This window comes from Acanthisitta chloris, unplaced genomic scaffold (genome assembly GCF_000695815.1).
Source record: "Acanthisitta chloris isolate BGI_N310 unplaced genomic scaffold, ASM69581v1 scaffold22025, whole genome shotgun sequence".
In the NCBI taxonomy this organism is placed as follows: Eukaryota; Metazoa; Chordata; class Aves; order Passeriformes; family Acanthisittidae; genus Acanthisitta; species Acanthisitta chloris.
In genome coordinates this window covers 27,597-53,748 of record NW_008673429.1, presented here as the reverse complement: position 1 = coordinate 53,748, position 26,152 = coordinate 27,597, and the positions used below count along the sequence as shown (strand labels likewise).

Genomic DNA, 26,152 nt, shown 5'->3' with positions numbered 1-26,152 from the left:
AAGAGTTGACACATGTCACTTTCAGAACACAGCACCTCTTCTCCCCAATCCATATTCCTCCAGAAGCATCTTCTTGATTTTAAATACAAGCATCCCATTAGTTTGTACAGATATTTTTGAGATATCTTAATAAACTACTGTCTACAGAAAGGGCAGTCTAAGATCAATGCAAAAAAAAAACCAAACACAAGAAGATGCAGATTTCAGATTCCATATCACCTGGCAGAGCTGCAAATTTACTGCAGTATGATTATCTACAATTTCTACTTTAACTATGTACCATGCTCTGCAAGCTGACATGAAACATCCGCTTTGACATAAAACATCCCCTGTTACAACTGCCCAATTCAGCAGAGTTTTTCCAGGGAGACCACTGGAATTCATAGGATGTCATCTCATCATTAAGAAATTAGAAAACACAACCCTTAACGGTCAGCCCTGTCAAAGAGATGAGTGAGGATGTTTGTTTTTCTTCTTGATTGCAGATACCCTAAAGTATATGGAATTTTTCTTTTTGGATAGAAGTACTGAGTACAAATAGAGTACAAAGAACCAAAACTCAATCATAACCAATGTAAGTGGTGCTTGTAAGACACCAGTGTTAGGGTGCCAATACCTCTGACACCAGATAGGGCTTTTAAGGCTTTAGTAGTTTAAATGATATCACCAGGTAGCTGGAATTCACTGTCACTATATGCAAAGCTCTGAGAAAGAAAACTGTAGTGCTTTAAAAACTGAAAAAATTTATATCCACAGCAAAGCATGACAAACACAAAGAAATATTTCAAATATTACACAAGCAAACTGCAGTTTGGTTGCTCTTGTAAAATACACTTAATATATTTGCTGTGAAGAACACATTAATTTCTTTTTTTTCTCACTGCTGAAATATGTACATAAGCCATCAAGCTTCGATGGATATCTGGAGCCAGCAGTCATGTTTAACAAAGTTTGATTTGCATTTATGCTGTACACTACTAAAAGTTGCTGCCTGTTTAGTTTTCCTGTGGTGGCAGCAAATCAAAGCCTTATGGAACAGAGATCTTACTTGTTGCCTGTAAATATCAGTGGGTCACTGCTAGAAAGAACCAGTAAAACCCGGGAGCTATTGACAAAGATCTTTACTGCACTAAAAAAATAAAGATAAGAAAGAAAACCAAGAGAATTATATGCATATGAAATTGAATGGTGTATGGTATTACACAAAGAAAATTAGACAGCCAGGAAAAATTCCAACTTTCTAGTTTTCTTGCTTTATCTATTTTATACTTTGAGGCATTTTCTTATGAGATTTGGTAGAGAATAAACACACACTCTGCATGCCAGAACTGACTTGAGTGTGATACTGCATTTTCAGAATAGGCAGAATCTAATATACTTTCAGGTATTTCATAGCACTTGGGGCTAAGAGAGAAACTTTCTGATCTCAGCAGATCCTGAGGTGGTACAGAGTTATCTTGCTGATACAGAAGACATATTTCTCTGTACTGTGAAAATTGCAGCTATACTCACAGCATTCATAAAGCATTACAGCTACATCCTTCCCTATCAAACAGAATTCTTAGTACAAATTCCATGTAAAACATAACTCTTAGTCTCAAAGATTGCTGTGATTCCTCTGTGTGTACAGAACAAAATCCAGTTCAGAAACAAAACCAAAAAATCTTGCTCCCTTCAGGATTTTTATTTGTAAAAGCCTGATCCTGCAAGAACACCCACAGCTCTTCCTAGAGTCTGACAGCTGCCCCACTGCTGGGGCATGCTGAGGTGTATGCTTAAGCAATTTGACTGAACTCATTTGCTTGCTAAGTGTTAAGTGAGTAAAGATTAATTATAAATCAAAGCCTAAGACAGGACAGTAGTTTCATGGTGGTTCAAGGCGCACTTTGAAGAATCTTAATAACTGAAAACAGAGTTGTGAAAAGTTACTATCATCAACTTAGTTTCTGAAGAAGAGAAGGCTGATGTGACTGTTCCCTCTGTCCATCTTCAACCTACCAGTCTGTCTGAGCCTTTGGCTCATCTCAGCCAAGCCTGACAAAGAAGGAAAGCTGCTGACTGCTCATTTTGTTGAGATGAGGAAAGAGCCAAAGCCAGGCGTCTTTTCCATTGGGATGGGGACATGTAGGACTTGGGTCTTACCCAACAGACAGTGCTGGCCTGCTGATCAACATTGCATAGGGACAGATGGACTAGCATGTTCATGTCTCTAGGGCAGCCACAGCACAGCAACTGCCTGCCCAGCCAGCCATTCCTGGGTCCAGCAAGGAGATGGGAATGCCCTGAAAGCAGGGAGGTGATGGGTAGAGGGAGAAGGTAAGAAATAGTGAAGAAAGAACCAGGAATTTTATATGGGGCTGCAGATTATTGGTTGGGTGGGTATAGAAGAAATGAAAGGGCTGGAAGAAATTAGTATGGGGACATGCATCTCAGTATAAGAAACCTGAGATGTACCACTTTCAGCAGGGTAAAACAACTTGCCTTTTGTACTTAATAGTAATGTATTACTGTATTATATTGCAATCGTATTGATTAAAAGTGATGTTCACTTCTCCAAAATTAAAAAAATATTCAGGACGTTTCCAGTAAGAAACAACTCATGAATCTTAACTTAGATGTGTACTTATTAGCCACAAATGCAAAACATCAGAACAGATGTACTATGTCTGTAGCTGTGGTGCAGGGTTTGCTGTTGCTGCTTCTTACTGGATATTTGCTAAAACTGGAAGTGGCATCCCTGAGGGGTAGAATGTTCTTTCATCAGTCAACAGCTCTGTGCTGGCTTGTGTGTTACTGTGTTACACTTGCATGTTAAGGCTATTTCCTTTCCGGACTTTGCTCTTTCCGTACTAGCTATAGACTAGGCTCTGCCACACAACTTGCTTAAGACTTTCTATTCAAACATGGGCCCTGCATCCCATACTTTTTACATATTCAATGAAGAGGGAACCTTATAGTCATTCAGAAATGCTTCTGTTTGTCAGGACTATTTGCTGAGTGCATTGGGATGATCAGCCTCTTCTGTCGTCAGAAAATTCCCTGCCTTGTGCGAAACAAGTCATTTCTTCTTGCAAACAATCCTAATTTCCCTCAAGTTTTAACCATGCAGTTTCTGAGTCCTGCGTAGTACTCCTTTCTAACATAACCTTGTCTAGTTATCTTTACTGCCCCTTCTACTGTGAGCAGTAATCAAATGCAAAAAGTAAACACAGCTCCTTCTCTGAGGTTCATCATCTGGGTGTAAGCTCAGATGGAGCAGGTGGGGAGAGACAGGGGAGCACAAGGGCACAATGGAACAATAGTGGCCAGTGCAATGATTTCAGTGTCCCACAGCTGTCCCACCCACTGCAAGGTTTTTCTCGAGGGGGGGATGATGACAAAAGAGAGATTTGAGGGAAGACAATGAGAGAGTTCTGCAGATGTTTACAGGGAGCTGCTCCTATATGTGAGGAGCAGCATGGCAGAAAGCACAAAGGTGCTTGTGTGACAGCATTAGCAACTGGGTGACAGAGCTAGCATTGCTCACAGCAGCACAAAGCCTAGAGCTGATATCACAAGGGTTGCTTGAGAGAGTCGTCAAACCTGCCCTTTAAGAATGGCTTGGTACACATCAAACATGCATCACCTCTGTCATATTTCACTTCAACCATATTTTCATCCCCACTGCTGCCACTGACTGTTTATCAGAACGCCCCTGTGTTGTGAACTTGCTGTTTCTCAGTAAATGCCATCTGCTTGCCCTTGCTTTTCTTGGAAATGAGATGCAAAAACTCACTGTGGACATCAACAATCTGTTTCAGGGGTCCCCAAATTCCTTTACACAATCCTGCCTATCGGAAACAATTTACTTTTTGCCATCAGAATTCATCTTTGCTTGTTGGTTCTGGCATTTGAATACCAAAAAGTTAAAGCATCAACTTACATTGGAAATAATTTAGTTTCTAGAATCATCCATGATGTACCGGAGTCCCTAGTGGGCTGGTCTACACTTCTTTAAAAAAAAAAAATATATCTCCAATCAAAATTAAAATGGAGACAATGAAGTTATTTGCATACCAATGTAGCATAGTGATAGATATGCAACAGCATGGCATTTTGTGGCTGGAAGCTTTCTAAGTGACATTCAGCTACAGTGCTGAGTATGGGAGATGCTTCAGGCATCTCTGATATACTGGTGCCACATATACTCTTTTCCATTAAGTATGTTATGTGGACACCAAAATAGGTTCTGCCAGATCAGTAGTGCCGTTTGAACTCACTAAACTGCAGAAAAGACAAAAGATAATGAAATTTATTTGTTGCAACCGATGTCTTTGCAGCAGTTGGCTCACTTAGCAGGCTATTACTATAAAGATTTATTCCTTAACATTCCCTCCTTGCTGCTCAGCAGTAGAAAATTGAAGGTAAAACTTTTAATGTTGCAAGACAGCAATGACTGTGCATTATTTCAGAAGTATATCAGTGCTGACCTTCATCCTTTACACAAAAAGCATCATATTGGTCATTCACAAAGGGACCGGTTTCAATTTTAACATCAATGGCTTTCACGCTCTGCTGTTTGCTGCCCGTCTTTCTGCATATAATTGTCCTAAAATAAAGAAGAAGAAGAAAAAGATAATCAGAAATCTTCTGGAGTTGTACAAGCAGGTGAAATTTGGAGATCTTTTATCGGGGGAGTCAGCCTTTAGCCTCAGCTTAACTGTTTCAGAGTTGGGACATAAGGTATTAGTAGGGGAAGATCTACTAAAAAAAAAAGCCAAGGGAGAAATAGAAGAAATGAAAAAAAATGTTTGCTGTAGATCAGTTTCAAGGCATAGGAAGCAATAAAGAATATTTATCTTATTATATTCTGTAATAATTCTAAATAGCAGATCTAGTCCCAGAGTACTTAAGGCCATATTCTGCTCTCACATTTCAGCAATGCATAGTCCCACCAATGGCACATGGATAAAAATTAATAGAAAAACTCAAGATTTGGTCTGAGAGATGATAAATTATTAGCATTTTACATTAAAGGACCATTAAGATTGCATATTTAACTGCTCAAAAGCTAGCAAAGACAAGCTCATAAAATTCATCTTAGGTTCTTGAAAGAAAACCCATTGCTTGGGTTTTTTTAAATAGCAATTTCACATCTTTGTGTAAATTCCATTTCTTCTGGTTTGCTGCTCAGCAGTACCTAATCCATCCTGTTGCCCTTCATAGGCTTGAACAAAGGTACTAAATCTATATTTGATTTTACAGCTCTGTAGATGCTGAACATGAAGGAAAAGATTACTAATTGTCAGCAGTACTGTCTACTTAAAACTACTAGAAGACAGTTTGTTGTAGAAAACACTGGTTTCACTGTTACATTGAAAGCTACGAAGGCTGGGAAAGTGAATCCAGCCCAAATTTTTGCAGCTGGATATTAATTGTGTGGGGTTTATATTTTTTTGCGGACAGCAGGCTTGTAGAAGTATTGCACAGTCAGCTATTCTAGCAAAAGCAGGACAAAAATGCTTTCCACAGAAGAATCCTTCCAGTAGAGGAAATGTATCACTTTGCATTGTGCAATGGTTGAACTAATTTTGCCATTAGTCCCGCACTGAATTTGAGGAATAAAATAAAATAAAATAAAATAAACCATTCGCTGAGGGTGGAAAAGATCCAGTAGAAACATGGTATTTGATCATGCACTTAAATACTATATAACAATTGATTGACAGAAATAGGCTGAATCATGACTGTACAGGCCATCTTCATTCTGGCACGTCTTAGCTTTTGAGTGGTTAAATATGCAACTTTAATGTTCTTTTAATCTAAACAAACAAAAGCAACAAGAAACAAGCCATATGGTGGTGGTCACGCATACGTACCAGAATGGTTCCTACCACACTTCTGCTCTGGAAAACAACATGATGTCATTCCCTGCTGAAAGCCCCTTTACGATTTTAAATCTAATATTTTTTTTTTTTTTTAAGGAAAACTCCACTTGATTTTTCTGGGGATCACTTGAAGGACAATGTTGTCAATAGAAGTTTAAAATCAAGTTCTCTTAGAATTTAATGCATTTAAAGTCTGAGTCCTCTATGTCATTAATTAAGCATCTAGACAAGAGTGACTTAACATGCCAAAATGAGTTCAGATGACTGGGAGAATCAGGCCATCAATTAGAAAATTTCTGTATGTCTTCTAATGTCTTGCAAGGTCTAAGCGAGTAAGACAGTTATGCCTCCCTTCAAAAAGTGACTTACCAACCTTAATCTTTCCAATAATTACTCACTTGCTTAGGTCCTTGGATCACTTATGTCTTGCAACACCTCGTAGAGAGACACTGGTAAGTCTGTTAAAAAATGTGCCTTTTGTCTGTAATTGTGTACTGAAGGCTTCAGGCTCTCAAAATAAACCCCAAACCCCAGTTTTGAAGGCTGTTGTCATCATAAAATTCTGGTCTCAAAAAATTCGGCCACATTCCTTTCTATATTTTAATAAGAAAATTTTGAAAAGTTTACATTGACTTTTCTGATTTCTAATTCCAATTTCTGTATTTATATATGTTGCTTCTGCCCAAAGCACTGTAATTTATTTATCAGTTCTTCAGTAGACTGAAAAGATACCTGTGGGTGACAGAACCTTGCTGTAATCAGGTCATCACCAAAAAAATGATACTTGGCTGACATGGAAGATTGTGTATTTAAAGAGCAAGTTTTTAGTACTTTTTTTCCAAATATTGGACAACAAATTACAAGTTGAAAATTTTTTCTTCCTGTTTATTTCTTTTTTTTTCCTAAAACAGACTAGATTCTTATTAATCTGCTACTTAGGACCCTAATTTGGATTTTTATCCTATTAAAATTGAGCGGATTAAAACTGCAAACTTTCTAATGAAATTCTCCTGAAATGAAAGAAATCTTGTCGTGCACACAAAACAGTGTTGGGTTAATGGTAGGATTCAATGATCTTAGAGGTCATTTCCAACCTTAATGATTCTACGATTCTACAATTCTGAAAAACAGAAGGGAAAAAAATCTATTTTATCTCATAGAATCATAGAATAATAGAATTTAAGGGTTGGAATGAACCTTACAGATCATCTAGTCCCAACCCCCCTGCCATGGGCAGGGTCACCTCCTCACTAGACCAGGATGCTCAAGTCCTTATCCATCCTGGTCTTGAACACTGCCAGGGTTGGGGCAGCTACCACTTCCCTGGGCAACCTGTTCCAATGTCTCACCACCTTCACACTAAAAAAAAACTTTTTTCTAATATCTAACCTAAACTTCCCTTCCTTCAGTTTGATTTTTCCTATCCCCTCCTTCTCTTTCAGTAGTTTCCTACCACAATCTCAATCCTGCAAGATTTAAACATCTTCAGTAAGATGTTATTACTGCTCCTGAAAGGAGATTCAAGTGTGCTCAGCATTTCTCATTAATGGGTCTAATGATCAAACCTGCAATGCCCTTGGCGTAAAAATAGTCTCTTTGCAGGCAGTAGGGCTTTAATGATCAAACCTGCAATGCCCTTGGCATAGAAATAGTCTCTTTGCAGTCAGTAGGGCTCCAGGTATGACTAAATATACACAACAATAGTCTCTTGAGGGTGAGTATATATTTCCCTAAATCCTAAAATACTAGCTTTTAATCTTTAGCTTTACTAGCTTTAATCTAGATTAAATACATAGGTACTCTTGACTCAATTCTCTAAGGTATGGTTTGATGCTTTTAACATTGTTACACTTCTCATGACTGAAAAATGGCTATCAATTCAGAATTCAACATGTTTTAAAATCTCTTCAGTAGAAGCATTCTTGCCATGCTGGAATAAGAAACAAAAAACCTAGTTAGTTTTCCTAACCTTTCCAGCACCCTGCAAAGAGATTGTGGAAATGTGTTGCTGCCTAGTTTGTTTCTTTACCATTTTGAATTATTGCACTGAGGCATGCATCATGGCTTAGAAAATGTCATAAACTTGACATTTTTCTAAGGGATACATCCACCTACATGTACATTCAGAAGAATGCAGTCAGGTGGGGAACTATTCATTGCTGCTTTCATGTATTAATTGGCCTTAAGCAGGCTTGCTCATTACGCAGCATGCAATATCATCTGATGCTCAGGGCAGGGTAATCCATTGTTTTGTACCTTGTAGCTAAGAAATAGATTCAATTTCATTTTTCCTTCTGTGGAGATCTCCTATGAAGAGACAGGCTCAGAAGAAAGATGCTGACTTCGGGCTGCAGATCAGCCATAATAATTGTCTATGATACACATCTGCTTGAAACGTCCACAACCCCCTGAAAATTGGTCTGACACAGCCGTGAATTCACAATCTCAGCATAAAAATCAATCAGACATACTATCACTATGACCATGTAAGCAACACATTCTATCCAGTAAGGTAAAAATATAGTTGGAAGGGAGTGGGTTTAGTGGTGTTGACAACAGTCCCTATTCTCCAGTGGAAAATGGGAAAGTGCCTGATGGGGTCTCTTTGTTTCCTTGGCAAACTACTGAGAATCTTCTCAGTCTACTGCTACCCAGCCTAGGACAACCTGTTTCATGATGCCTCTTCTCCTCTCAGGAGAGAATACAAGAGACCAGAGACTCTGCAATGTGTTGAACCTCAGCTGAGTTCCTGCTGTGCAATACAATTCATCCAACTTAAAAGAACTAACAGTCCTTCCTCTGTAACTACCTCAAAGAAAAGATCAGAGGTTGCTAAGCTGATCATTGTTCTCCTGTGCCATGACTCAGATATTGCAGTTATCATGTGCACACAAGGAGAAAATCTAATATGCAGCACAATAAGGTATGAATGTGACTTCCCAGAAGCTTTCTGCTTAGTCTTGTACTGCTTAAGTTTTTGTATTTGGTATTATGTAACCAATGAGTACTTGGTATATTGTGCTCTTCTCCTAATTCCTTTGTCCAAAGTAGGAAATAGCAGAAAAGCTGGCAAGAATAGTATTTATTTCACAATATGCCATAATATGCCATTATATAATATGCATTAATAAACAGATAACAATTATATGTGCAAACTGTACTAATGATATCTAATTTCATACATTGCATGCATAATAAATGTATATTAACTTTGTTTATAGCACTATCCATTGCTACTTCTATTTTCTAAGACAATTAAAGGCAATTTTGTAATATTTTAACATTTTTCAGTAAGCCCCAGTTAAAACATACAGAGTTAACAGCTGAGTTTGTGTGACAAAATGTAATCCATCTGCACAGAAACCAGTAGGTGGGACTGGGGATTTTTTGTAGTCACTACTTTATCTGCCAGTTGATTAAAAATCTTGTAATCTTAGTCAATATATTCACTGAACAGAGTCAGAATGGTCTTATGACATTTATTCATAGTAGTATGAACTTGTATATGAATATATTCAACTCAGAACATCATCAACAACGTGTTAGCTGAGGCAATGTGAAAGTCTTCTTCATGACATACTGTAACAAACCTTTCCCTAATTAGGAAGTTAAAAACTTGATCACTTTTTTTAGTCAAGATAAATTTTTAACATCTTGTGCTAATTTTTTTTCATGTGCCGGCTTTACCGTTTGTGTTTCAGTAACCAGGTAAGAGAAAAAAAAATCAGTAGTATGGAAGCCAAACTAGAGGATTTTTATTCTTAGTCTTTCCCTTCTGCAGTTTGGGAAACTGCAAATTACAAAGCTGGCTCTGATGAGGAATAAAATATAAATGACATGTTCACGATTACCAAAGGGAAGAAAATTTCCCTGAAAAGTCATGAAGGGGAGCACAGGTGGGCTTTGGAAAGTCCATTGACTGGGAACTATAGAGGCTAATTTTGGCTGGATGTGACCCAAAGAAAGCAGCTGCTAAGTGTGACATGAAGACATTCCAACAGCAATACTGCCACTGGAAATGTCAAAAGGAGGTCTTACCAGGGCAGAACCAATATCCTTTAGATTCTTAAAAATATACACCAAAATGCAGCCTTTTGTGCTTAAAATTGTACATATGACTACTGAAATAGTAAGGCCTCTGTTCATTAAATAAATATGGCCCATTCATGCAGATTTTCATACTGTAGCCTAGTATGAAAGATTTTTATATAGCCATTTTACTCTACATATAATTTGAGCATTCTTAGTGTATGTAAAGGTGAATCGTGTTGCTTCCTGGCCTGGACTAGTTGGGTGCTCAAAGACGTGTCAAGCACCACTAGAAAGTAAGTTGGTTTTACCCAATTTCATTTTATAGGCTCCAGTTTAATCTGTGGCTTTCATAACAGATGTTAGTGATTAGTTACCAAAGGGTTTAAAACATACAAAAATATTTTCCGAATGCTATTGATTTACAAAGAAGCTCAATTCTCAGAGAAAGGGCTTTCAGATACAGCAAAGCATTACAGACATTCTGTGAAAAAAGGGCAAAGTATGTGATATTTTTTTTTTTTTTTAAATTAGACAATCCTCTGTGAAAAAAGGGCAAAGTATGTGATTTTTTTTTTTAAAAAAATTAGACAATCAACCTCATTAGAACTATCTGGCAAGTTAAAATCCTGGTATTTGCAAAGAGAAAGCATGTCCACTTTCTGTCTTCTTTTTGCTTGGCTAAACAAACTGATCACCTTTAATCAGTTTTGATAAGAGAGGTGTTTTCTTGGATTAATCCTAGTCTGAGCTCAGACCTTCTGAGCTTGAATGCCAAGAATTACACTGCACTACTGCAGGTGGTGCCTCACTGGTGCCTCATTCAAGCCCTTCAGTACTTGCCTCTCCTGGAAACTCTCCTGGATGTCTTTTAGGAGGACTGCATTTATTTTTCTCACGAATTCTATGTAAGTTATTTTCTTTTATGACAGGCTCACTGCCATTCTATGTTCTGTGACTACACCCAGCTCTTCCTGCTGCCCTGCTAGTTTAAGGGAGAAATTCTTATTAGTCTCCACACAATCCTGTTGCATTACACCCCATTTCTATTACTCCATCTCTAAAGTAAGGATTACCTTCCCATTCAATATTGTGATTTTCCTTCGTCTTAAGAATGATTTCTAACCTTCTTGCATTAACTATTTTCACTAACAGACCCTACCTTTTGTGGCAAAGTTTACTAAAGTTTTGCTAAATCCCTCAGAGTTTGTTGTAAAAAACTCCCAGTAAAAATACAATTTAAAATTGCAAGTCACATCTAAGTAAATAGTGACTCTGATAACAGTGATGATACAGTTTAGCAGATGGTGACTTGTCCTAGAAAATACATCAAAAATATATGTTTTCTTTTGTATGATGCTTTTCCTCAAGAAGTAAAACATTTCTTAAAAATTCTTCAGTTATTGGGCTGTATGTTTTACAAGAACCATGGCTATCACACTTTGCCCATGCTGTCTGACCAGGTTGTGCTAAGGAAAGATTTTCTTCCTCCCCACCCAAAGCTGATGCAAAGTTCAGTGTTCAGTAGTAAAGTGCCTTGGAGTAAACTGGCCAAGTCCATACCCTAGATTTGACTCTTGACTGAACGTTATGTAGAAATCCCAATTCCTGAAACACAATTACTTTGGTTTTAAGCTGTATGAGACTTTCTGGGATGATTGACAAGAAACAATGAGAAGACAAAGTCATCTTCTAGCAGAGCGTGACACCAGCTGTGAGCTGTGGGACTAGAATTTGTGACACCAAGGCATTTAGAGTGCAAGACCTCCTCAGAGAATTTCATAAGCAACTTTAGCATCTTGAATTGGACCATGTCCTGTCAGATATGTCTGGATTTTTCTCTTGAAGGGAATTACTTGACCTGCCTCAAGCACATGTCTCAGAGCAAAATCACATGCATTACCATCAGGCAGCAGAGCACAGCCTTGAAATAAAACAGGGAGCTTGCCAAACTGATGTATCACCAGGACTGCTTCTCTGCAAATAAGCAAGTGGGCCTGTTTTAGCATGCACACTTGGATGAATTTCAAGGGACCCACAAGTCCAAGGGTTTATACTCACAGGCTGACAAGAGTTAGCACTTGACCCTTTATTTCATTCCTTTGGATACTGATTTTTTCTTTACTAAGAAACGTGCTGTTATTACCCTACTGTCAGGTGCTGGGCAAGTCCTGTGAAGTAGGGAGAAAAAGAAGTATGTAGACTTGTGAAATGCCATTTCAGAGTCTTATGATTACATTTCCCACTGGTGTCATCTGCAGCGAGGGCTCTGTTGTGTTTGACACTGTAGAAGCATTCAACAGGAGTCAGTGCAAAACCCAAAGAGCTAACAAAAGGAAGGAAAAATAGAGATGAAGTAATTTTCCTAGCAGCAAACATGTGGCCTGTGATCAGCCAAGGAAAGAACCCCAGTCTTCTGATTCCCACAGCAAAGCTTATTCTAGCTGACTGTGCTTGCTCACTCCAGAGTTATCCCCTCTGAAATAAATCCTCCAGGGACTGAGGAGGAACCAGCTCAGAGTAATTTCATGCAAAGTAACAGGTTGACAGCTCTGCAGAAGGTCTATCATAGATCAGAAATTCTATGCAGAGCTTCAAAGCCATTATAGAAGGCTTCATCCTTTTGTAGACAAATAAGGAAGGGGATAGGGAATAGGACAGTTTCAGCTTTTCAGTCCTAGAAAAGTGATGGAAATGAGTAAATTTGCTATGAATATGTTAATACAAGCTGTCAAGGATGTTTAACAATTTCTGAAATTGTTAAACATGCTTTCTAATATTCTGTGCACAGGCTTAACCATAAGACCAATTGTGTCATGTTCACTTTCCAAATTTCAAAAATCTCAGAAAATAATGTAAGACCCTGCAGGACATACTGCTTGCTGCTGAAAGACTTGACACAAGGTTTTCCAGTTTAGTATCTGAATTCAAAAGATAGCAGTGAGAGCCTTTCAGAGAACTCTGCCACCTTTTTTTCATTTATATTCTGGCAGATCACTTGATGGTTTTACTGACTCACTTGTCTGACATGCAAGTAAGTCATAAGAGTGTCATTTTTAGTATAAATAGCTATTAGGGCTCATCTGACAAATGAGACTTGCCTAACGACATTTCATTTCCTGAAATGCAACAATGTGTAATGCTTTGTAAGTTACACATGTCAGGACTGACTTGTGAATGTCTTACTTCTGTGCTGCTGGAAGAAATCATCCCTATCTACTTTTCAGTGGCTCTTCTTGAAAAGTTCCCAGGCCCTTGGACCTGCCAGTGACTTGTTTGTGCAAAGAGCCCTAAACTCTGAATTGGGTTGGTCCAAACAACTGAAAGTGGAAGACAAAAACATTCCCTTATGCCTGTGAAAGCGGTTCTGTCTCAGGCTGCTCAAACCACAAAACCACCCAGTTTATTGTGTCTTTGGATTTGCTGGCAGGGATCTATTTGTTTAAACAATTTCCATCCTGCATCAGTTGAAATGAATCATATTTGTCAAGACCTGCTGCTTGGGCTAGCCCAGTTTGCAGGGACTGAAGCGGAAAAGAGAATGCAACACAAGCATCTCCACGAGCAGACTGGTGTCTTCTTTCACCAGCATTACTCTCTGCAGAACAATGTTTTTAACACCCTAATGTAGCTGGTGGCCCACCCTGTTTACTTTTGGCTTAAAATAGGCAAGAGATGAGCACATCTACCTGCACAACTGAGAGGGCAACAGTCCCTGCAGTGGGTCAGTAAGAAGTAGCTTGGAATGAGCTGGGTGGCCACAGGCCAACAGATGTTCCATTATAATTTCATAAACTTTGCATACTTACATATGGATCTGTATTTACATATGAGTCATTAGAAATTTGAGAGTCACCCAGATTGGGCTTGTTTAGACCGAATTCTCCTCTTTGCCCATATAAGAGGTGTGGCCCAGAGCACAGGCAATATGAACAAACTCACACTGACTCAGTGATGCGCCCCAGTAATAACAGGAGAAACTCCCACTGGTTTCCAGGCGTTTACTTGACTGTAGAAATAATAATAAGGATAAAACAGCCAACAGTGATGGATATATTTACAAGAGTGGGATTAAAATTATTCACTAAAAGCATAAAATAGCCATCAGAAGTGAAAAAAATCAATGCCTTGGGCAAAACCTGGGAAATGGATCTAGAGGTGAAAAAGTCTTTACATGTCTGCTAGAGCTCCTGTGCAGTTTTAAGTCTAAGTGGTAAAAAGAGGCCTGAAGTATGTCAGAAAATCTGCAACACTGTAATGAGACCACTCACATAATTTGTTTGTGCTTACTTCTACTGCCGATGTCTAATCCATTTTTCCTCAGGGGAAAGATTGGGATACTTTCCAGACACCAACTAAATAAACCAAACTTCATTCTTCCTGAAATTAGGAACTTCTTTTATCACGTTCCATCCTATTCATCTCTTTTCTGATGTACACAGTCCAAAAGAATATCAGAGAATATTAGACTAAAGCTCTGTGATCTGCACTGGATTCCAGTCAGGTGCTGGGAGGATTTCAAGGTTTTAGATCCAGCCTATGAAGTCCTAAACGATTTTGGACCTTGCAAATGTGGGGAAGCCACTTCTCATTCAATGATGTGGAGGTCCACCAAGACAAATAACACAAGGTGTGCTCAGCAAAAAGTCCTTCATTTTGGAAATAATTTCCCCTACTTCTCCAACCTCTGGGCCTGCTGTGAAGCCTGCTTTCCTCCCTCTGTGTTAAATCAGTTGAGTGTGGGTTGAGGTTTTTCTGTGTGCCAGCTATCCTCTATCCTTCCTGTCATGTTTCCATTATCAAATAAATGCCCAAAGTATCGAATAGGTAAATTTTTATAACTAAATAACTAATTCAGTAAAATACTTTGAGTCCCTTCTTAATAGCTTTTCCATTCCTTTAGTCATTCTTAAGCCCTTTTTGGAGACTCTTTTAGTAACAGTAACAATTCATATAGCATTCTAAAGGAGGCTGTTACACTGACCTATGTGTATGTGTTTCTTTTGCATTCTCTCCATCCCATTCCATAAACACTCTAGCAACTTCTTTGTTTGCTTGTTTGTTTGCTTGTCTGTTTTTACTACAGCTGCAGTCTGACAGAGGTTTTCTTTGTGCTGTCCATAGCACAAAGTCCTCATATCTTTCCTGGACTGACAGAGGTAAATCAGAACCCTGTAGAGATATTTTCAAGTACATTGCACGTTTCTCCTGCACGTATCATTGAACTCCATTTAGCATCATTTAGCCAGTTCATCTAAATCCCTCGGTAAATCTTTGTATTCAACATGAACTTGTCCAAATTGAACAACTTTGTCCTATTTGCATACTTTGCACTCATCTGCTCATTTCTTTCTCCAGAGCTGCATTAACTAACAGTGAAACCAGTATAGCCTTTTTAGGCATTATACATTTTCTATTTTCCCCCAGAGTCAAAAATATCCAGTTCAGTGAACCAAGTAACATACATTCTGGTGCTTGCCCAGCCATGGATAAAATAGCCCCAGAGTATAAAATTCCAGCTCCAAAGAACTTTTCTCTCTGGTGAGGCTCTCCAGTGAAGGTCAGATGTGGTGACTGCACAGTAATGGTGTGCTGATGTGCCCCCACAGTGTTGTCTCTGATAAACAGCTTAGAGACTTCCATAATTAAGGACAGGTGTCCTGGAGGAATGGAGCATGGCAAGTTAGAAGGGATGAAAAATCTTTCTTTCCTTCCCATCACTATGATGATGTGTACATTCTCACATCCTTATGGTGTGTTGTGTACAGGATTATCACTGTACACAGTTTTTATATTGAAGATATTCAGGGATAGGTCCACAGCTGGTTTATTAATAGCTTTGTAGCTCCAGTGCTAGCAGTAACTAATTGAGGATCTCACTGGACTAACTAGTGGTATTGCTCAGATAAAAAAGAGACAGTTTCTTCTCCTACCCATCATCATTTTTTACTTCCATAATACAGAGGTTGTAAAAGACCCCCTGTACAACTTTGCCATGCACTTCTTACAGGTGGATAGTTTTCCTGGCCCCTCATCATGCATGACATCTCAGCAACTGGTTTAGGAAAAAAACTTTAATTGTTTAGATCACTGTCTTATACCCTGAGACATTTCTGGATTTTTTTTAATGACCAAAAGTACATACAAATAAATATTCAAAATGTTTTTCACTGAGAATAGTTGCTTTGGCCTGAAATTGTTTAAATATCATCTTTCATTAATAGTAGCGATTTTCTGTCCTTTGGAAACTATCACTAAAAATACAGAAACACCAATGTTTATTTAAATAATTGATAACTGCCACAAAATCCAATAATACATTAAAGTTTGGGAACTTCGAAATAGTATCTTAATAAAACAAAAGTTTATCACCATAGCACATGGACAATAGATTAGATATACCTCTTCTGGAAAAGTTCTGTATGGTCCCAGCTTCAGAGCCATGAGACATTCATACCAACTTGCAGCTCCTCCGTTTGGCTTTTTCTTAAATTGAATTTTCTGTGATTTGATCTCTTTGTCAAATATGAAGCCTGTCTCCCTGTTCCTGAGGCATGCTGTGAAGATTTTTAATTTGGAAGAGACTGGGCAGTTGGGATGTAGGTGCTTGGCCCATTACAGTGGCTTATAGCCAGTCCAGTGCAAGACTGGAATGAGTCTGAGACAGGTTGAGTTTGGGAAACCCTCATCAGCCACAGCAGTGGCAATGTGGCAGGGCTGTACTGCTTCTGGCACACAGCTGCACCTATGTGGACATATGTTCTCAAAATCTTAGATTTTTTCACTGGAAGTAATTGGGACTCATAAAGGCTGACTTTAGTCTCATGAAACTATGATCAACAGAGGGAATTGATTTTCACCACAGGACACTTTTACATTCCTGCCTAAAATGCCCCTACACAAGCAACAATGCTTCATGGAGAGGCTGCCAGGCCAGCACATCTTGCAGCACTATATGTAATGCAAGGCAAAGCTTAGCCAAATGCCATGTCGAGTCACCTGAGCTGCCTCAGACACACTGAGGGACAATATCACTTGCCTGGTGAGCTTTCTCAACAAACTCTCTAACACGTGTGTGTTATCATATCTGAGTGCATCTAAAGCTATGCTTATTGGAACATGCCTGTTGTCTGTTCACGCACGCATCAATTCCTAAGACAGACACGTGTCTCCCGCAAGAAGTTCAGTTTGCTGAGCTTCTTACAGAGTGGAGAATAACAGTCTGTGGGAGCACTCACACCAGCACTGTGTCCTCAGCCTGCAAGCTTCTTCAGTGCTCAGCACCCTGCTACAGTCCAGGTGAAAAGGAATCACAATGATGTAATTCAGAAGGAAAGAGGAAGAGGGAATTGCTTCATATCTGTTAAATATGTAATCTGAGACTGATGAATATTTGTGTAGCTGTAATATTAGCAGTAAAAATGGAATTCTGAGGGGAGAGTGGCATATTTATCTATATGTCACGGTGCTTGAATTGTGGCTGGTGTTTTTCAGTAATATTCTTAGTCAAGCAGGAAAACGTGCTAGATAACTTCTCAGAAAGTGTTATGATGTTATCCTTACCCAGTGGAGCCACTAGCAAGCCATCCTGTGGTGCAGCCAGCAAAAGAACAGTCTAGAACAGCCCTTTTCAGTTCTTCTGCAGTTGCTAAGCGAGCACTCAGGTCAACACAAGCTTTCTCAGCTTCAGCTAAATCCAGACCCTGAGAGTTGTTCTTGGACTCAAGTGCAAACACTTTCCCTGCAACATCAAGAAAGGACATGTCACTCGTCATGGAATTGTACTCAATGCATATTCAACAGAAATATTGCAAATTATCACCAAATAAAGTCTTCATACTTTTACCAAGTTTATTTTAATGGGCAACCTGCTTTTCAGAATGGGTAATTTTATCAAGACTATGAGTATCTATGTGTTAGCTTTTCTTTTAGTTCTGTTCACCAACAGAAAAGCAAGTATGGCTAAGCCCCTAGTCATTCCTAGCTCATAGGAGAAGCTTGTCTTGCATCTCTAGGTCTATGCTTAAGATCTGGAGAGAGAAACCATGACACTCTCTCAGATGCACATATATAGTCAAAGTCAGAACATCTTCTGTAGGCTACTAACACTGGAATTCATTGCTAAACATTTTATAGTTACTTTTATAACAATTACATCTATAAAGTAAGCACATAGCTAAAAGCCACTATTGCAACCCAGTCTTCCATGTCAGAAAGAGATTTATACTTATTCTCTAAAATCAAAATTATGCCATTCTATGACAACTTATGTCTAAAGGCAAACCACTTTATTAACCCATCTTTTTGGAAAGACAAAGTTTTTTTCTTAATGGAAGGCTCTTCTTTTTGAATGAGCATGAGTATAACAATTTTTGTGGTATTTTTTTTTCAGTTCAGTTTATTTTACTTTATCTAATACTGTGAAAGCTGTAAGGGTGAAAGTTAGAGGGTTTGGCAACTGGGAACAGGGCGGTTGGGTTTTTGGCAATGAAGCTTGAGAAGTTACTGGGTTGTGGAATAAATGTATTACCTGGATGTCTCCAGAAAAAGAAACAAACAATGAGACAGTTTACAGTGCTGACAGTTAAGTTGCCATAACTATCTTCTTTCTGATGAGAACATTTCCTCAGAATATCTTCTAAATTTCAAAGGTACAGATTGAGTTTGCTTGCAGGTGCAGGAAGACAACTTTTAAGCACTGTTCATTCTGTAAATGCCTAGAAACACTTATATTTATGTCTTATTTTCAAGGTAGATTAGTGGGAGTGATTATATGAATGCATAGCTTCCAGCACATACTGAGTGTTCGCTATGTAGCTAGCTTCACACTCATAGGTTATATTGACTAGTATTAGGACACCTCCAGGCTGATTCAACCTGATTCTGTACCAGGTGCCACCTGCATCCCTTATTATTTCAACAAATTGATAAATTTGATTCTAATCCTAAATGCAAGGAACTGATAGAGGATAGATCTGTCTGTTCTCAACTGTGCAAAGTGGAACTCACTGGAAGAATCACAGTCCTTACACCAAAAAATGTAAAGTTTCTTTCAAGTACACATCATTTGTGTTTACATTAGCTAGCAAGCGCAGATGGGTCCCAATGGAGATCCTACTTTGGTGAGAATTCTACATGTGCACAGTAAGAAGTAATCTTAACTTGGGCAGATGGTAATTTAAATAAGCAGAACAAGCAGCTATGAGAAGGAACAAAAAATATAGAGTACCCGGAGTGATTTTTTTCAGGCAGTTAACAGTAGTTGACCAAGGAATGCAACCAGAAGCACAGATCAGTGTCCTAACCACTAGATTATACTGTCTCTTGGTTCTCAACTGTAATCAGTATCATGAACTGTAATTAGAAAGAGGAATTTACACAAAGTAGTGAAAGAAGTGACCCCCTACATTCCTAAGTACACAAACATCAAGATTCTTTGTAAAATGTCCCAAATAACACACATGACCCTAATGTAGGTCCTGTTTCCAAAGCCATGAAGAGACATAGTGAAGTATGTATGGCCTAGGGAGAGATAGTATAAGCAGAAAGATGACGGGTTTAAACAACCATTCTTAAGTTGCAGAACAACTTTCATTCCTAAAGGAAAGCAGGGATTAAGCGTAATGATTTACTGAGGCTTTGTCCCAAATAAAAACTTGTTCCCCTTCTACATTTCACCATTTGACTGTCAGGATTGAGGTGCATCATCAAAGACACATAGGGCAAGTTTGTGTAGCATCTGACAAGTCATAAAAGTGAATTTGACATGACAGTAGTATTTTCCAGCTATTAGTATATCAGTTAGAAGACTTAAAGAAAGGAAAATCATTAAGGACTGAGTTCCATCTAGATATAATTAGAAGAAATCAAGTCAATAATTTAGCCTTTTTACCAGTAAGCAACAACAAAATTTCTGGAGGAGTTTAACTAGCTAAGACAGAAGTTGACAACTTTCTTAACTACTGCTATGTACCGGTACTTGAGATAACACTAACATTTTACTAGAACCTATGAAAATGCTGATTCAAAACAGAGTCTTGTCCTCTGAAAAGGTATCAGGGATGTTCAAATTATCCAGACAAGTGGATTTTATGGTGAGTTAGGAAGGACTTACTGGTTGGGAAAAATTACAGTGAACTGCTTTATAGGAAATTCTGGTTAGCCAGAATGGGATAAAGAAGGCTCACCTGCTTATGAGATCAATCTGGGAGTTTTCTCCAATGTTTTAGAAGCTCTCTGGCTATCTGCCTAGTTTTCGAGTTATGCCCTCTGGTTTTGCCTAGTTTCTTACTTAGAAAATGTACTAGCAAGTGAGGTTCATTTATCAGATGCTTGACCAATGCAATAGCTGAATCCCCAGTATCCTGAGCTCTGTTACAATACTGAGGGGCATTTACAGGAAAAAAATACAGGAGACATGCTAGCACAGAAATAGGAAAAATACAAAAGAACATCAAACCAGGAAATTCTCTGAAATAAATAAGACTGCCATGCTGAAATTGAATACTGCACCTTACAGTGACACGGCTGACACACTTGAGATATTGATGTATTGAATTTTTCTCAGTTTTTATCACAAAAGTGGTATAATTTTCAAGCTGGAGATCTAAGGGTACTGATTAATTATTTGTAACATTTTTATCACTACTAGTCGTAATGAAAGTGTTCTTAGAAAAGGTTTGTCTCATATTTGATGACATTACACTCCTTTTTTGTATTGTGGTAGTTGAAATCCATTTTCTCTCAATAGTATCAAGACATGTTGTTCTGTTTTAAATATGAGACTGCTATATATTTCCATAAGACACAGAATGAAGGATCATGTCTACATGAAGAATGTTTTATGTCTTTAGTTGTGGTACCCTTGAACAGCCACCATGTTTGAGCTCCCTCCCAACTATCTTCCTTTATTTCTGCCTCGTAACATTTGTCTCCTATAATGCTTCCACCCTCACAAGTGGGGTGGAAATTTGTTACCAAAACTCTGCATACTTTTCTGAAGCCTTTCTAAACACAGCAAGTCCCTTTGGTTTCAAGATCAAGCCAAAAATCTATGCAAAGCAGTATTACTCAAGAGGCTACTTGCACATGTTGAGTTTAGCAGGTTCAGAATGAAAAATATCCTTGTCACAGTAAGTCTCCTTCAGATTCCCGCTAGAAACCAGTGCAAAAGTTTTAAACTTCAGTGATGAGAAATAAATAATAATACATAATTCTTCCAACTGTTAATTATCAGCTGGATTCATAGTTCTGAAGAAAAATTCTCACTTGAAACCAAAGAGATTCTTTCTTTAACAACTAGCCTATATCATACCACTAGCCTCTACCATTATCTGATCAATATTATTACAGAGTATTGATTATATTTTGATATATTGATAGCATCTTAATTATGTTTTGGCACTAAAACTTTGTAAACAAGCAACAGATGAATATAGATTTTGGTTAAGGGTATCCCAGTATATTCTGGTTGAAAACATACCCATAGAAGCACAGATCTCAGGGCTTCTAGGATACATTTTTACCACCTTGTTTAATTCCTGCATAACTACACTGTAGATTTCCCCCAGTAATTCCACCATCAAGTCCAAAAAATTCATAGTTGAACTAGAGCATGTCTTTTCAAAATGCATCCAGTCATGATTCAATGCCTCCAAGTAAAGGAGAATTTACAGAACACTTTATAGTAAACTATTCCAATGGTTCATTACTGTCACTCCACCTTAATTCCAGTTTTGAATTTTGCTAAACTCAGCTTCTGACAACTGGACTTTATTATACTTTCAAGACTGAAGAGATGTCTACAATCAGATATATGGAAGCAGAGAAAAAGCACTCCTCAAAAATAAAACCAGCCCAAAACCTGTTTCTTTGCATTTTTGTGGAATGTCAGTGGATTTAGCAGAATTCTCTTGGTTATCAGGAAGATAGAATTTGACTAATTGCTTCTATTATAGTAACAGATACAACAAGAAGTTCTTCTGAGGTGTATAGGCACAGCTTAAAGCCCACTGAAATGAGTTCAAAGCTCTCCATGTCTTCAGAAGGATTTGCATCATGCTTGAAAAAAACCCATAAAATTGCATAGCCAAATATACTTAGAAGTAAAAATGTGTCTCACAAACAATATAAAATGAAGGCACTTTAAAAGGCACACCAGTGTGCTGATCTCATGACATCACACTTACCAGTTCAAAGGATAAAAACTAATCAGTTTCAACAAAATAAATATGGTGAAAGATGTGCAAATGTGGACTCTAATTTATTTTTTCTTGAATGTTAAAATTTAGGTAGAAGAGAAGGAAAGGTCACTTCTGTACTTCAAGAGCAATTTGATTTCCATGTCTACGGCTGTGTGTAACAGTGGCCTTGATTGTAACAGCAAAGGTAGAGAATTCAGTAAAACTCTACAACTGAAGACAGAGAATTGTGTAATTATCAGTTCTGCTTCGTGTTCACAAATGTGGTGTTTATTTCTGCAAGAAACTAGAGCGAATTGAATTTGAATTCAATTCAAATTGCTTAAAACATTACATTATCAGAAAAATAGCAAAATTGAGAGGTCATGTTTGAGTTCCTCCTCATCTAAATTCAGTTTGAGCTTAAATTTTGAATTTACTACACACTTTAGGATCAAATAGTTTGAATTGTTTATACACTTAATTTTGGAACATATAAGAATGTCTGCTGTATTGCAAGTGGGAGCCTGAAATGCATAGACACCTGCTACTCCAATGTGAGCATCTAGAGAGAGCAGAAGAGAAAAAGCATACATTTTTTCCTTGATTTAAAAAAACCGATGCAAAACAAGCCAAAGGAAAGACTACAGTAGTAGTAACAGTTTCTAGGCCAGAAGTATGTATCCCAGATCCTCACCTACTTATGCCTAGCTTTCTGGATTCCAGATCCTTCCACATGCAACCTCTGCAGTCACTGTGCATGGACAGTACCAGATGACTGGCTTGACCAATAGGTCTTTCATGCAATCCAAATTTAGCCAACAGACCAATTCCACTTTGGAACAACTAGTAAAGTTCTGAAATGAGCACATTACTTCAATTCAGGAGTGTCTTAGTATGGCAGATGAATAGCAATCACCATCTCCTGACATGCTCTGTCTCAGAGCAAGTACTCTGCAGAAAACCATGGTTCATACATGTGGATACTTTAGCAGCCATGGAAAGAGTAAACAGGGAGAAAAAAATCCCCAAAACCAAAAACCAAAGGCAACTCTTGTGCAGGATGCAGAAAGTCACATTCTTGTTATTCTATTCCAGTGCAAATCTAAAGAAATTTTAAAACCCTGAATTTGCACTGCTATTATCGAGAACTGCCACAGTAACCCATATTATTCCCCAGTAATGGCACCAACAGTAGTGGCACAACAGGGTATGTCAGAGCAGGAACAGGCTCTGGAGGAACCTTCTGTCCATCTCATCCAGACCTGAACATCTATGAGCAAGCACATTTCGATAGTGAAAAACAGCTGCAAAGCAAAACAAAGCTATCTTTTATTTCAGCATTTACCTTGGTCTTTCTGGAGTTTACCTGTGCTATGGCAATATGTGCTGTGGTAAATACTGGTCAAAAAAGCTCAGTTAAGCTTCAAGGTTTTACACCTTCACCAGACCTCGACAGCCTCCATTTTTATTGCCTGCTCTCTGTCATTATTTGTATGTGAGATAATAAAGTGAAAGTCTTCCTTAGGGAAATATATTGTAAGCAGTTTCAGAGGTTTGACTGTAACAGGGGCCAGTCTGAATTTCACAGGGTTTTTACTAGGCGACCTCAAAATCCCTTCAGAGGTTTGTAAAACAGTCAGTTACTTCTAGTTAAAAATAACAAATACACAAACACATATGTGTCACCCAGAACGGTCCTTTGGCACTTAGGTGGCATTTGCACTTATTAGAGACTGGCACAATTGTATTTTCACCTGCAACTTAACAAATACAAAGGGGGCTTCTGTCTGGATCAGGCTAGAATCTGTTATAACAGAAAGTATTAATCGTGTTTCATACTCTCAGATCTTCTTAATACATAGTGGTAAATTTTAAAGTTCACATACAGTACTTTCTTCTGTTTTAATGTACAATAACCTAGATGGTTTTTAGGACAGTGTTACAGTTGTTTGCTTGAATATTAATACTAGGAAAAGCCACTGAAGAACAAGTTAATAGTGGACTTACACATTTTTCACAAAGCCACTTAGAAGTTAACAAAAAAAAGGAAACTACAGTATTATAATAATGCTCGACAACTGTAAAGTACTTCTGATATTCTGCTCTTTCATTCTTACAAATGCTTGACCATGCGCAAAGTAAAGTTGACAAACTGTTGAATGATAATTAAAATCTGTGATGAACTCTGCCTTAAAATGATGACAAAATTTTTTTCCTTTCTCTTTTAGAGAATGACTGTTCAGGAATCAAGAAGAGAACATTGATTCTATAGAAATAATAAAAATTGGAAGGTGCTCTTGAAAAAAACAAGGGGATTCTTCAGGTGAAGAATTCTTAGCAAAGGAAATTATGATTTCTGCTCTGTTTCCTTTTCTTAAGTTGTGTGGAGAATCCTCTTTCACGGGTATCTCTTTCACCCCCCGTCCCTCATTTCAGAGGCATTTTGCTAGGGAAGGAGTATTTCCTAAAATCAGAATCTCAGTTTTGCCTATTGCAACACAGTGCAGTTGCCTGACACACTTCTTTTCCTTTATGGTTAATGAAAAGCAATTTTCTTCAAGTTTACAAGAGAGTGCTCTGTTGTATAAATGGTATTTTACACAAAGTGGTAGAAACATACACACAAGATTAATTTTCTCCCTTTCCTTTGCCATACTTTGTCATCAGCTGAAATGAATTTAAGTTAAACAGGAAAAATACTCTGAGAACAAAGAAGAAGAGGGGTTTATTGCCTAGAATGTTTAAGATCTGTTATCTGGAATAATGCAGCAAACATCAGTGGTAAGGGAGTCATGTATTGAAATAAAAAAATCCCGAGATCAGGCACAAATCTATCACAGCTGTGAAAGTGAAAAAATGTGGCCATTCAGCATTGCTCTCCCAGGAAAAGACACAGTCGTTTCAAAAATAAATTGCATTTTTGCTACAGCGAATTGGTCATCATTATCACAGGCTGTATCATTAAATGGGCAGGCTACTGGAAACCTCCAAGGGATGCAGCTATTCAGGATTACCATCAGCAAATAAAAAGTCCCATTTCAGAGTAACTGGTAGCTGGTGCTTCAGCCAAATTCATGTCCTGATCACATCCCTTGGCAGTGAAGTTCAGACGAAGCTCATGTGCAGAAAGGTGAGCAGTCATCTTCAGCGTGTGTGGCACTGAACAGAAAAGGCTATGAAAGTCTTTCACTTCTTGTGCTCCCTTCCTCAAATACCTGCCTGTACAAATTGTCACTGGGGGCATCTGAAGTGGGCAGATGGAGAAGCTCTTTGGAGAAAAGAAACTTTTAATTATAAGGAGACCTCTCCTAAAACATAGCTGAGTCTTCTTATTTGCGTTCTGGCTTTGTTTTATAATTCTTATTCCCTCTGGAAAAGTTCACTGTCCTGTCATTTTGTTGTAATAAAATAATCTTAGCCTTTTGGGATCTTATTTCCTTTCTCTGCTTAACCCCAGGATATTTGTAAAGTCTCAAAAACCTCTGAATCAGAAGTTTCTTAACCCAAACTGGGGCGTGTATTTAAGTTTCTTATTAAGAAAAAAAAAAGTTGTTGGGTTTTTTTTTCAATAACACATTTCAACATACACTCTCATTCCAGCTATAGCAACCCAACCCAAACTAAATGGGAGACTCACCGTCAGCCTGAACAGAGATGATCTGAAGGATGAAGAAGACAGATCCCATGCCCTGGAGAAAGGTGAGAGAGAATCTCTGAGAGCCTGGAGCCATTGCCCTGCTTGCAAAGCCTTCAGCCGCAGGAGGTTGGCTGCCGAGGCTTTTTCTCTCTCCTCCTCTGCACTTTCGCAGCAGGGTCTGCGGTGATGATTTCAAGAAGCACTTTCCTTCGGCAGGATCCTGTGTCTTGGGTTTGCACTGAAGGCGGGAGGGGTGGAAAAAGAAAGAGGGAGGGAGAGAGGAATCCTTGGCTTGGCTAGTGTGAAGGGGAGGGGAAGGTGGGGGAGAGATGTCCAGCCAGCTGGGGTTGGGGAGAGGCTTTATCCAGCCTGCAGGGCTGTGCACGCAGAGAGCCGGTGTGAAAAGTCGCATTATCCTGTCAGTAAATACCTAATGG

General features: G+C 38.4%; 1 protein-coding gene across 1 annotated transcript in view; it reads right to left on the bottom strand.

Moving 5' to 3' along the window:
* The window catches only part of SUSD5 (sushi domain containing 5), a 40,072-nt gene extending 14,199 nt beyond the window's left edge, over nucleotides 1-25,873 (bottom strand). Inside the window, exons 1-3 of the mRNA XM_009074971.1 lie at nucleotides 25,716-25,873; nucleotides 17,460-17,637; nucleotides 4,470-4,588 (exon numbers count right to left, since the gene is read on the bottom strand). Coding sequence (XP_009073219.1) covers nucleotides 4,470-4,588; nucleotides 17,460-17,637; nucleotides 25,716-25,809 — 391 coding nt within the window. The 5' untranslated portion in view covers nucleotides 25,810-25,873. The remainder of the gene's footprint in view (nucleotides 1-4,469; nucleotides 4,589-17,459; nucleotides 17,638-25,715) is intronic.
* Nucleotides 25,874-26,152: the final 279 nt, after the last annotated feature.